We start from the raw sequence: 14,069 nt of genomic DNA, 5'->3' as shown, positions 1-14,069 counted from the left end.
AAGGTGGAACACCGGAAAAGGCAAGACTAATAAAAACGAATAAAAACTGGATAACACAACCATAAAGAAAAATGTGGACCCTCCAAAGACCTGGATACCCCAATAACCATCACTCAATCTGCCTTTCAAAACAGACCCCATTATCAAGCATTTTGGTAAATTCCATTACCAATTCCCAAACCAAAATAAAAGGCCACTATTTTCAGCTCAGATGCATTTGAAACTTCAGAAGCTTCTTTTCTCTGTTCTCTGCTCCAGAAAATCAATGGCGGGTCGTCCATTGTTTCCCTTTTTTGCTCTGAGTTATTTTACATTATTCTTGTCTGTAAATCCGTACAATTCTCTGGGTTCTCAGAAGGTTGAAGTTTTTTTGTATTATGAGACTTTGTGTCCGTACTGTGCGAATTTCATAGTGAATCATCTGGTGAAGATCTTCCAGAACGGACTCATCTCGGCCGTCAATCTCAGAATGGTCCCTTGGGGTAACGCTTGGATCAACTCCAACGGTTCTGTCGTTTGCCAGGTCGCTTCTCTCTCTCTCTCTAAAATCTCTCAAATCAATATCATTTGTTTTTGCTCTTCTTTTCAAGTTTTTACCCGGTCATTGAAGTTGGAAAAATGGTATTGGCCACGAAAAAGATATCTGAATTGTTTCTTACCAGTTAGGATTCGCTTTGGAACTTTCTCTTCTGTCTTCGGGTTTACAACGTAGCTTCTCCAATCCAGTGTGGGCCCACCAGCCTGATCATACCCCATCATAATTACTAAAATACCTATTTACTAGTCTCTTGTATCTTCTTTCATCTTTTGTCACGCACATCCCCTAATCACAAATACATGTCTTCTTTCTTCCACGGTGTATCATATTCTAATTACGTTAGAAGTTTTTGAAAAGGAAATGATAAACATAAAACATTGGGTAGTTTTTTTTTTTTTTTTTTTTTTTTTTTTTTTTTTTTTTTTTTTAATGAAAAATAGCCAGTTTAATGTACATAGAATAGTGAGTCGTTAATTCAGAACTAAACATTGTGAAACCGTTTACCTATGTAGTAGTACTAAACATGAAAGGAGGGCCGATGGTGACCTTTCTTAGTTAATACCAGAACTTATAAAGAAGTTATGGTGCGTGATCTTGCACAAGTTTTAGGGGTTAGTCTAATTGTAAGTTCTGGCAAAATAACTTCAAGTTTCATATTATTTAACCATGAGCATATTGGATCACTCTATTTAACAAGTTGATTTTTCAAGACGAAAGCCACTCAAATGTTTTAAAAAGTCGAACTATTAGTAATTAAATTCTTCATCATAAACTTGTAATATAAGTAAATATTTTTAAAAAGGTGCCCTATTATATTGAAAACGTCTCTTTCTTGTCTCTAATAATCTCTTTCGGTGTTGCACAATAATATCTCTCTCCCATCCCTACTAGCTGGCCTATTTATTCTAGGCCTCTAATGCTTTAGGCTGACAGATTACACAATCGGTTTCCACGTGCGAGACTACCTTTGTCAATCGTTACGCTTCTTCAATTTTAATTTTTTGGTCTTTATTCTGTATATATTTATTCATTGTCTGGCGTGAAAAGATTAAAACTGAAGTTTGGACATTGTTTTCTGCAGCATGGAGCAGATGAATGCTTGTTGAACACAATGGAGGCCTGCACTATCAGCATCTACCCTGATGTGGTAATTACTGATTACTATATATAAAAAACCCTCATATTCTAAAATATAATTTTATGCGAAAACAATGACCCATGATATATATATGTGTGTGCGCGCCCGCGCGTGTTATGTCAGCTCAAATATATAGCTGGCTTGTAGACTTGGTCTTGAAAATCAATTTATGCTTCCCTATTGTAGGCATGTGACATGTGAGCTCTATACCATAACCATTTTACTATATGAGAAAATGTATGACAGTTTTTGCAGCTGTCCAACCAAATTGATCAAATCTGGACCCACGTGGTCCTACTTGATCCTATGGCTGAAGGTCATTTAGGATTCGTTCTCTGATTCGAATCATGGTTCGTGGTTCGCTACAGTATTTTTTCTCACAAAAAACACACGTAAATCAAAAATGGTTCTAATCTCATGGTTCTAATCCATGAACCAAACGGGTTAGTAACAACTGGCACTACCAAAATTGCTCACTTAAACTTGTGTTTATAGCAATATTAAAAAGCCCATCTATTCACACTTAGGCTAACTCAAATGGTTGGATGTGTAAGTGTGTGCGTGTGCCTGCCAGGATTTGAATTTTAATGGTTTCATTTTTTTTTTTTTTTTGAGTAAAGTGGGAGCCATAAGTCCCATCTGTCGGATATAGTCTTTTTTTAATTGATTAATGTTTTTCAAAGTTTGTAGTGGGAGATTTGAACTTTACACTTTAAGATAGAATCAATTGTGGAATTATCGTTAAGTTATATATGCAGCCGCTGATTGATTGCTCTTGATAATAACTAAATTGTTGTGCAGTACGCACATTTTAGATTTATCCACTGTGTGGAGCGGCTCACTTTGGAGAACAAACACACAGAATGGGCCAAATGCTTTGAAAAGACAAAGTTGGGCACACAGCCAATTGATTGCTACAACAGTGGTTATGGAAAAGTGGTTAGTTTTGTTCATCTTTTTTTTTTTTTTTTTTTCCTTGGTGGTTTTTGATGTTTTCAACAGAATAAATCAATAAATCATCCTTTTTTACTAGCTTGATTTTGAATTTTAATTGGCATTTGATTCATAGATTGAAGACAGATATGCACAGGACACCGCCAAGCTTAATCCCCCACATAGGTTTGTTCCGTGGGTGGTTGTGAATAATCAACCACTCCAAGAGGTCAGTTTCTTGTTAATATTGTTTGGTTTTTATCTCTATGCTTTTGAAAACTATCACTTTTGTTTCCCTCTCTCAATAATTGTTATCTAAATGCAGGATTACCAAAATTTTATGGCTTACATATGCAATGCTTACAGAGGCTCTCCAAAACCTGAGGCTTGTAGATCAATTTCATTTGAGATCGAATCAACGGATAAATCGAATTCAGTGCCTGAAGTATGCCGTGCAGGGGAAGCAAGAAGCTTTACATCATCAGAACTAGCCAAGAAGATTCCAAGATGATCAAAGATTAATGTTAGCTTAGAATTTTCCGGGAAAAACAGAATATTTAGCTGCCAAGCAGTAATAATGATATTGCTGGTCCACTTATGCCAATATTCTGAAAATCATTATTTGGCTTATTAAAATTGCCATGCCTTTAGTTCAGAATCTTGAGCTGGTTTTTCTTTTATTGGGATTGGTCCTATTGGATAATGGAATATTTATTAGCGCTTGAAACCTCGTTTGCCATATAGGAGAACAGAATTTCCCTCGTTTGTCATACACGAGAGCAGAATTTGCTTATGTTCAGACGATTTATAGCAATGTTTCACATTTTTTGGAGATGATTTCTCAAGGCTAACTGTCCTTTATCATTAGGTTAGCTTTCAGAGTTTCAAACTGATATCTTTTACCCCACTTCTGAATCCCTCCGATGACATCTAGACCATCCAATTTGAATTAGGCTCGCCATGCGAATCTGCATTTGGAACTAAAAGTCTTAACTCTGTGAAAATTCTGATTTAAATCCCAAATCTAGACTCGTCTGCCCCTCCTTAATTTGGTGATTTGAACTCATCCGCTACAGTAAAAAATTCAGAGTTTTCAGTTTAAACTAAAAAAGTTCAAATTACATAAAGTTTGATATGCGAAACACACGAAGCTAAAAAGAATGTCCGACTACATTTAGGTTTCTTCCTTCTTGCATGTATAGCGATTGACACATTGCAGAGAAACAACGAAGAGATCAGGAGAACATAAAGGATCAAAGAATTTGAGTGCTCTATGGCTAAACTTGATGGTTCCAAATTCTAAGACATTATTTATTTCTGAATCTCGTTTTTGTTTCCATGTTATTGCTATTGAGAATTAGACACCCTAATTCTCTACTGCCGATAACAATAAAATTGCAGAAAAAAAAAAAAAGCCAAACAAACAAGAACACCCTTCAGGTCGATCCATGTATTGTCTATGCATTATAAGGACAATTATTAGACTTCGTATCAATGTAAGAATTTTGTGGCCCATGTAATGAATTAATAGCCCATTAATATTATCAGCCTTATTATTTATTTAAATGGTTTAATAATTATTTTAATACTAAAATCTTATTAGGTATGAGGGATTACAGTTCAGATGTGTCTGTATCTTATGAAGGAATGTGTGCTTTGATGGAAGACACTGATTCATAGTCTATAAAAAGTCTAGTCCTCTCTCTACCCAATTAATTGTATATTCATTCCATTAGAAAAAATAAGTTAAAATTACAGAGGATTTAGAAAGATAAACTTAGAGCCCGTTTGGTTCATGGATTATAACCATAAGATTAGAATCATTTTCGATTTATGTGTGTTTTTTATGAGAGAAAATACTGTAGCGAACCATGTGTGACGACCCTCCTATAAGGCCGCCACTATAACTTAAACTTTTAACTTGTACTTACTGGAATTTCTTAAAATTTGCGGAATATTTTTTTTTTTATATAAGAAGGAATAATTTCATAACTCGTAACAATAATTTCAAAAGAATGAATCACTAAATTTCTTAAAGCTCTTCTTAATTTCAATTAAGATAAAACATTCTAGAAATATCTTTCAAACGAAGCATCGTTTGAACTCTTGTTTCAAATACTCTTCAGAAACCTTTCTAAAACTAGCCCATTCAATTTGGCTTTAAAACAGATTTCGAGAGAAATCTTAAATTCAAGTACATTTTTAAAGTTCTTTTAAAATCAATCATTTGAATCGTCATGTTTAAAATTCGTTTATTTGTTGCATGCACTATTGCAACGTTCTAAAACTTAAATACTCAAAACTATGGTCGTTAGCTACAACCTCGGTTTCCCTAACATACATATGTACATATACTTTTTAAATATACATGCTTGAAACCTTTGAATCATATAAACATATACATGGTTTTACTTAAACTTACTGCGGAAGATTTGAATGTTAGCGGTATCCATTCCCATCTCCACCATTCGTCCGCCGCTCGCCATTGCCCTTCAAGAATTGCTTATGGGTTTCTTACCTACAGCATGAACATATCTGATTGAGCTTTCACTCAGCAAGTAGGAACTATATCTTACAAAGTAACTGTGAGTACACATGAATAAATATGCATGAGCTGATTATGCTTAATTATGATGTCTTATCATAGTCTTATTATCTTATCTTATCTTTCTTACTGATGGGTCCGAGTGCTCGCGTACCACTTGCGCACAATCATCAGAACGTAAGGGTTTGCAAGGTCCCCCACGACACCGTGATTATAACTTGAATGCCTCCCTTCAGTCGGAGGACATTATTGTTATTTTCTTTTTCTCTCTTGTGGAGCTTGAGTTACCTCCCTTGTGGAGGCTGGGACGGCACTCAACTGATATTATGCTTATAAGTTCCTCTTAACTTATTAAGGTGTATGCAATATGACATAGCAGAGCATACTATAACATGGAATGTACTCAAACACATATAATTCATGTGTGCTGCTTATGTGTATGCAGCATGACATAACATCGCATACAATACTTAAAGCATAAACATGCATATATAACATGTGTAACTTTTTCTTTAAAATCTATTCATACTGTAGGCGAGATTCCTACTTGCCTGATTTACAGAGCTAGAATCCACTTTTCACCAAACAGCCTATTCTCTTACTTGCTTACTTTTGAAAATGAACACCCATTGAGAGTGTGAGATTATCTGTCGTTTACTATTCTATTTTAGCAGCTTATGAAGAAAATCTAGCCCTTTACTTAAGGCATGTATTCCTTTCCTTTATTGAAGGATAATTTACTATAAGGATCAATTTAAATTCAAATTCATCCTTTATCCTGCTGTCTAATTTTAATTCAAATTCAAATTCCCATTTAAAGTCAAACTTCAAACTAATTTGAATTCTAATTAGGTAATTTGTCTAAAAAGTAAACTGGATAATATGGAGAGTAAGCAAATGAATCACAGAGAGACTCTCTTATTGTTGGGCGTGCGCAATATGTGGTCCCACCACATGTGTATTCAAAAATTACATATTAAATAATCACATTATTTAATATCTACTTAATTATTTTTTAGTGATATTAATTCCCAATAATTCATCTTGTCTTGTAAATATTACAAGGATGATGTGGGGACTTATAGACCTATAATTTTGAGCTTCAATAAAACTAATAATGAATTAAACTCTTTGTCTAATTACTTAATTCTATTAATCCCAAAAGTTACGCCACTATAAACTTGAAATTGCACTATCGAAACTGTATACATAATTTACTTCCAAGAAATTGAAGTGTCCATTTAATATAGTTACTACATGTATATTGATCCTCTATAAATAATTCATAATTAGAGCTACATGAAATATGTTAACCTCTCTAATTTCCTCTTTGATTACGCCCAAACGTGTCGAAAACAAAGCGGTCACAGTAGCATAATTAGGACGGTCGTATCCACAAAGAGGAGACAAATTAAACAAGAAACGTTTAGCAAATAAAAAGCGTTAGGTGATAAATAATAAAATAAAACTAAATGAGAATGAGATTTTCTTGTTGGGAAACTAAAGCGTAAGAAAAATATATGAGAAAACTATATAATTAAAAATTGGTAAGGCGTTAAGAATCCCCTATACGCTTTGTTCACCCGTTTGGATTTTGATTTTTGAGATTAATCAATTGAAAGTTTCACATCCCAAACTATCAATTAGAAAATAAGAGTTGAAGAACTTGTGAATAAAAATGTATTCGAGTAAATAAAATTCTAACATTAAGAACTAAGAAAATTTTTTTTATGAGAAATCTAAAAGTGACAACATAACTCGGGATGGTATTGCAGTAAAAGACTACTCATAAAATAATGCCTACCATTATATTGTATCATGCAACAATAACATAAAAAAAGCTTGACTAGATATATATAAAAGTTATTAATAAAATATATTGATATGAGGAAGAAATGTGATTAAAGAAAATTATTTACTCAATGTATAAAACTTTCAAAGCATTAGAGAATCAAAACCCAAACAAGCTCACTACACTTATAGGATCATCTCTAAGCTCACCTAAATATTCTAGCCTAGCTTGCAAAGCATTCTCATAAAATTCTAAAGAGAAAATATGAGAATAAAAGTACGATAAAAATGAGAGAAAAAGTATCTAAACTTAGGTTAAAATTCAACAACCAATAACCTTGGTAAAGCCCCTATTTATAGAGTTTTTTTGGTGCTTGTTTACACAAAATACTCAGCCGCAAAAATTAAAAAAAAAAGAAGAAAATGTTTCCAATTAATTGGAATTTACAAAGAATTAATTTGGATTATAAAAGCTCATTACATAAGAGAAAACAACAGCCACGAACGTTCTTTAGCTGAGAAAGGAAGTTGGAAGTAGAGATGCAACAATGGGCCGGGGTCCGTGGGCCAGCCTAGGCCCATCTTGACACAGTGACGGGTCGGACCGACACGGCCCGTCACTGTTAAAGGCACGGCCCATTACTGTTCAAGGCACGGCCCATCACTATTCAAGGCACGGCCCAGCCCATAAATATTGGTAGGCTGGGCTGGGCCAACATATATCGGCCTATGGGCCAAGCCGGGCTGGGCCAGCCCGTCTAGGCCCATGATGGGCCGGCCCAGTCTGGCCCGTCTAGGCCCATAATGGGCCGGCCCAGCCCAGCCCATCTAGGCCCATAATATGTTCGTGTTTTTTTTTTCTTTTTTTTAAGTAATTTTGTAAACATCTTATGTATAATTATCCTGATTGTACTCTTTTTTCCTTACTAAGGTTTTGTGCCACTGAATTTTCCTTAGAAAGGTTTTTATTTAACGAGGTAATCGTAAGTAAAATGTCATTTTTCATATTTTCATTGACTATTCAAACTTATATATTTGTTAACTTGTTTAAAAATTTAAAAATTAAAAATTAAAAATTGCATGCTTAGATGGGCTGGCCGATCTGAACTCATAATGGGCCAAGATAGATCTTGAGTGGGCAAGCCCATTCAAGACCCATGGCACGGCCCATTCTAACCCGTGGCACGGCCCAACCTGACCCACGTAAAATTAGCCCGTGGTGTGGGCTGGGCCGATGTCATTCTTATACAGGCCGGCCCGGCCCACGTGGGCCTAAGGAGAACGGGCCAGACCGGACTGAGCCAGCCCGTTTTTACATCTCTAGTTGAAAGGTCGTGCACGGTGGGACCCATGGGTTTCTTGGGTTGTCTTTTGCGCGTGCTTGGCGCATTAGATGGAGGCGGCACGCATGTGTGCTGTTAACAAGGAAAGCAACTTAGATAATGTGGCTTGACTTGGACTGATAATTTCTTGGGCCCTACTTTTGTTTCTTACTTGTCAAATTTGGCCCAATTGATTTTTTCTTCAAAACAAATAAAATCAAATTATCAAAATTAAATATTTCCAAACTAAAAATTTAAATTAATTCGATGAAAATTTTTAATTAAAACTTAATTATTTGATAATTATGTACACAAAAAAGTGCATTTTTGTGCACTTATCACTCTTTATCCTTGAGTGTCATTAATATTTTAATAAATAGTGATTTATAAAATAAATTCATAAATCGAAAATCTTACTAATTCAAGGAACGAATCTACCCTTAAGAGAATTATTTATCTGCTTCTTTATTTAAGAATGAATAGATTTCATCTCATATATTAACATTCTCGGCTACTTATTTCTCCAGGTCTCCAAGATACAAGGAATATGATTTAACTATCTCGAAATTCATACCGAGTAAATCAAAAAATACAAATCAATAATTAAAATATGCTAATAACTCAAGATTAAGATCAATCTATATATAACTATTAGTAGACTCAACTTAAATTCCTAGATCTCATAGCATGATCAATAATGGCATGAACCTTCACATTTTTGGCGAGCTCCTGTGGTCATCGCCTAAAACATACTAAACATATATGTTTATATCATAATTAATATTCATAAATTAAAATTTGGTGATACGTCATCATTAATTAATTGTTAGTATAGATTGCAGTATTACATGTGTATGGTGAAAATGAGGTACAAATTTAACCTCAACAGAATCCTTGAATTTAAAAATAAGTAGATAATGCTCACACAATTCAGGATGTGAGAGAGCCATATTTTAAAATAAGATTAACTCTAAATTTTAGCATGTCATGTTAAAGGAGCTGAGAGCCTTTATTACCTTGTATTCACTAAAGTTATTGAAGAATACTACTCTATTTGTTAGTATTAGAGGACGTTTCGTTTATGTATTTATAATCATGATTCAGAACTATTCTCGTTTTACGTATATTTTTTGTGAAAGAAAATACTATAGAGAACCATGAATCATGATTCAGAATTATGGACGAATATAGGAAACAGACGTCCCCTTAGTTATTTTCTCCTCCACTTACTGTTCAGTATATTCTTTGTATACCGTGTCCCATAGGAGTAGTACACCAGTATAGGTTACCTTGTTCATTTTCTATAAAAATGCTTAGAGATACTACCATTGTTTAACGCCACCCTTAATCCATGGGCCTTATATTATGAGATTCATTCTTTATTTGTGAGTGGTGCTCAGTACTATTGATATCTTATGCTATTATTTGTATATATATCACGTGTGTCAGTATTTTGTCAGAAACAATGTCAAATTTCTTCCTCTTTATTTTCTCTGCTTTCATAGCCAGAAACAATACATTATATATGTGTTTGGATATACATATATTTATGTATATGTATGTATAGGCTTGTTTACTCTAATAATATTGACTTATCAATGAATATCATCATTTTAATAGAAAGATATATTGACCTGACAGTTGTTATAAATTATATAATTGATCAAAAAATTTATGAGTATGAATTAAATTTGATTTTTTTATATTATGTTATTAAATTTATATATTTAACTGGTAACCACTGCAGAAACGTAATTATTGAAAGATCGTCTGTACATCTATATATATATATATTTATTGTTTGGAGAAACTTCAGATAGTAACATTTTATTTTGTTGGTAGGGGATTATACAATTCCTCATTGTCGAGCTACTTTCTCTACAATTAATTCAACTCGAAAGAAAGCGACAAATTTTTTGGTGTTACCGTGTTGAATGAACGTGTAAAGCACAATTGGAGAAACCTGCTGTCTTGATCAAATTGGCATCAAATCATAGATTCACACGGACAAGGTCAAAAAGAAGGCTACACAATGTTTGAATATCAGATGCACTTTAAGAATATTTCTCTTATTTAAAAAATAAATTTGGAATAAAGATGTCTTTCACATAGAAAGCTTTTGAAAATTTGTGCATGCAAACATAGTTGATGGTTGGCCCATTATTATCTTTTCACCTAAAATCCTTTTCTAGAAATGTATACGTATAAGTAATCCTCTCTGGTGGTTGTAATCTAATATGATATTACTAATTAAAAAAAAAAAAAGGAAAGGGCAAAGGTCAATGATGTTAGAAAGCATTAAAGAATGTGTTACGATTTTCATTTCATTGCTTGCTTGTAGCGCAATGAATTGTTGCCCAATCCCCCTACTCCAAATTGAAGTCTTCTCTTTCCCACTTAAAGGTGCTCAGTGCATTTTTCTTAATAGATAAAGACGTTCAATTGGTGTTTTGCATGAAATTTTTAATTTTCGTTGAGTAACCTACAACCTTCAGTACTCTCCCACTTTTAACTAATTGATTTGACAAGTGCGTATACAGATGAACCGACTGTGAAATTAAAATGAATCAGTAGTGTCTTCGTGTTTCACCCGATATCACTTTCAGAATCTAATATGGAGAATATATATAATATCAGTCCGTGCTCTCCTCAATGATTCACAGAGAATAGGGGAGTTCATCCCTTGCCGCTTTACCACCACCATTGATGGATACATGGTCCTTCTTGATCCACGTAGATTCACTGGATGCATGAATATTCAATCAAGAGCCCATAACTTAAGTGCTGAAAGAAAATTCTCTAACATACGTTACTCTATGCAGTTGTTAGATATTGACAACAAGTTACTAAATTTAATGCTTGTTGCATGTGATCAAAAGAGCTAATTAATGATTCTTTAGACTTCAAAAGCTAAATTCTTACCATGCCGAAGCTAAGATTATAGAGCAATCAAAGTTAGGTATTTATGGTGTCCCATCAAAAAACCTACCAAGACTATTTACATTTTAGTATGGATACATATATTGGTACACACTAAACAATATCCGATACTAAGCAAGTTTCTGACTGAATCATTATCAATAAAAAGAAAAATTATTAAAAAAAAAAAAAAAAAGAAAAGGAAAAAACAAGATAAACAGCCTATCCAACGAAAAAAGCATCGACAGAAGAAAGAAAAACTAAAAAATTACAAGAAAAAAAAAAAAAAAAACTGGAGATAGTTGCATCAGATAACGCCAAGAATCAAACTTTGAAAGATATATTAAATGTCTCTTTAAACATTTTTCTAGTAAAAATCCAGTGGAAAACACTAGAAAGCGTAAAAAAAAAGTGCAATTGATTTTACTTATATAATTTGCATTTAAACGTTTGTAAGTTTATAAGCTTTAAAGCGCCGTTTCATTGATTTGAGTTGAGAGCTTAAGTTAAAAAATAAATTTATGTGAGAGAAAATACTACAGCAGAAAAAGTTAAATTTAAATTTTTATGAGAAAAAAATATTATAATTAACAAAAACTTAAGTTGTGATTCAAATCAAGAAAATAAACGGGACCTAATTATCAGGCGCTTATATATAAAATTAATGACTTGAGGAGTTATTACGTACGGTGTATTTGTGTGTAGTATTAGTTGAAGACTTTTTTTTTTTAATAAGCAAAAAATCATCGAAAGCGAAGAAAATTATCTTAAAAAACTAATTAGAAAGACGAAAAGAACAAAAGAACTAAAATTAAACATAACATCAAAGAAGCAATGTATGAAAAAAAAAATGTAAGCATATTTTAAAATCTTTCTCATGTCGAGTTTTAAGTTTGTAAATGCATTTTTCTTCTTCGAAATATTGTTTAATTTTTCTATGAAATATCAAGATCTGCAAATTTTTTTTAACTGAGTTATGCAATTTTTTACAATAACTCAAAGCAAAAATTTATGAGTTGACGTTAAAAAAGTTTCCACACAAGTAGTTCAAGTCAAATATTTAGAAATTAACGGCCTCATTCATTTTACCGATTTGAGTTTTTAGTTTTAGATTTCTGCAGTTAAAAGCTCTTAGAAAATGTCACATTTAATTTTTTCTGCTACAGTTAAAAGCTCTAAAAAATATCATATCTTAGCTCAAATTGAAAACTCAAATCCGCAAAACGAAATATGCCTCATTAATCACGAAACTGCGATGCTAGGAAATGATCTTGACTTTAAACAGTAAATTAAGAATAAAAACAAGCCAAGATTTTCTTTCCACGTTTCTGAATTTTTGTATCACCATGCATGAGAGAAAATCATGCCGATTTAATTATTAGGTTTAGAATGTCTTTTGTGGACCAGTGGAAATCCTTTTTCTTATTTTACCAAACTATAATAAGTCTTTTTGTAAGTAAAACACGCCATCTATTTCTCGGTCTACTAAGAAGCATTACTCGAGAATCCGAAAAACATATCTTATATATATACACGTATGACCAGTACTTTATATTCTCAAGTATATGTAGACTCTAACGTTTGCAGATATATAGAATAACCAACGAGACAAGAAAATGAGACAAAAGTCTTGATTCAAAATGCCGAAGAACTAAGCAATGTTGGTACTAAGATTGTTAACAACGATAATGCATAATACAACCAATACTACATTTGTCACTAAAAACAATATAAAAACAGCATACGTAATATGCTATATATTTTATTTTTTATTTCTATGCTAATATTATTTTAAATGTTATATTTACTTTACTGTTTCCATAATTATTTGCTTTGAAACTCATAGAACTAAACTTCTAACAAAGAAATAAGTTAAAAAATAATTTTGTAATGATTAAATAAAAAAAGATAATATATCAATCAATAACAATTAAATATCAAATTTTCATTTGCTACATTTGATGGTTTGTCAAAAGTCTAGCATTTTGTACATTTAGTATAGAAAATAACATTGCATTGAAAAGTAAATTCAAATACTAACAATATTTAATATTGGCATTCCAATGCATGTTCTAATAAAGATAGAAGTCAAAAATCAATTATTAAGATTATGATATAACTATTCGTTGCTCCTAGTTTTCAACACAAGTAACCATGCAAAACTTGGCCTTTTGTTAACTTTTTTCCTCACTTTAGTTGGTCGCTTTGGCGTGGAGAAAGAGATTGTCAAATAAATATACCACCCAAGTCCACAACATATCATGTCATATTAGATTATGATATAACTAAAAGCGCTCCATTTGCTAATTTGACTAGCCTTTAATTGGTCAGTGTCTCTGGAAATGAGAAAATTAAGATGAAAATTAAGAAATGCAGTCAACTACAGTAATGATGAGGGTAACTACGGTTTATTATCACTATTGGAGTTCTTAAGTAATTACACTTCACTATTATATTTCTTTAGTGTAGTTTTTAAACTGTATTTTTATTTTTAAAAAGATTAAAATAAAATAAAAATAAGAAGTTGAGAATCCAACCATTAGAGTAAACCAAACGAAAGAAAAATACAGTTTAAAAACTACACTAAAGAAAAGACAACTAAAAACGACCGGAAATTAGTACACCAGTTTCATTTAGGAAGAATTTGAAATCCTTCCCTTCGAACACATAGAATATAGGCATTTTTCTTCTCAGAGTTAATGATCACGTCTTGTCGCAGCTTACTGGGTTCCACTAATATATATGTTACATCTGATTTTACGTTTACTGTTTCAGATGATATTGGAACACGGTTTAATTAATTAAGATCTGGGTTAATTACATTCAGTTGTTCGAGTAGAATAAAGTGCATAAAGTAAAAGAACAAACAGCAATATGATATCA

General features: G+C 32.6%; 1 protein-coding gene across 1 annotated transcript; it reads left to right on the top strand.

Moving 5' to 3' along the window:
• LOC112091044 (gamma-interferon-inducible lysosomal thiol reductase) lies at positions 1-3,213 on the top strand. Its single transcript, XM_024163778.1, has 5 exons — positions 1-523; positions 1,620-1,685; positions 2,478-2,615; positions 2,746-2,838; positions 2,935-3,213. The coding sequence occupies exons 1-5, from the start codon at positions 212-214 to the stop codon at positions 3,118-3,120; spliced, it is 795 nt and encodes a 264-aa protein (XP_024019546.1). The 5' UTR covers positions 1-211; the 3' UTR covers positions 3,121-3,213.
• Positions 3,214-14,069: the final 10,856 nt, after the last annotated feature.

Source organism: Morus notabilis, unplaced genomic scaffold (assembly GCF_000414095.1).
Source record: "Morus notabilis unplaced genomic scaffold, ASM41409v2 Scaffold403, whole genome shotgun sequence".
Classification (NCBI taxonomy): domain Eukaryota; kingdom Viridiplantae; phylum Streptophyta; class Magnoliopsida; order Rosales; family Moraceae; genus Morus; species Morus notabilis.
The sequence above is the reverse complement of the archived record's forward strand: the minus strand, read 5'-3'. Positions and strand labels throughout refer to the sequence as shown.

What these genes read in the sequence shown, in the direction of transcription:
- LOC112091044 (XM_024163778.1), top strand. Translation starts at nt 212, where the DNA reads ATGCATTTGAAACTTCAGAAGCTTCTTTTCTCTGTTCTCTGCTCCAGA. An exon ending in ACGGTTCTGTCGTTTGCCAG is followed by an intron (nt 524 to 1,619) that starts GTCGCTTCTCTC and finishes TGTTTTCTGCAG; the next exon opens with CATGGAGCAGATGAATGCTT. An exon ending in ATAATCAACCACTCCAAGAG is followed by an intron (nt 2,839 to 2,934) that starts GTCAGTTTCTTG and finishes ATCTAAATGCAG; the next exon opens with GATTACCAAAATTTTATGGC.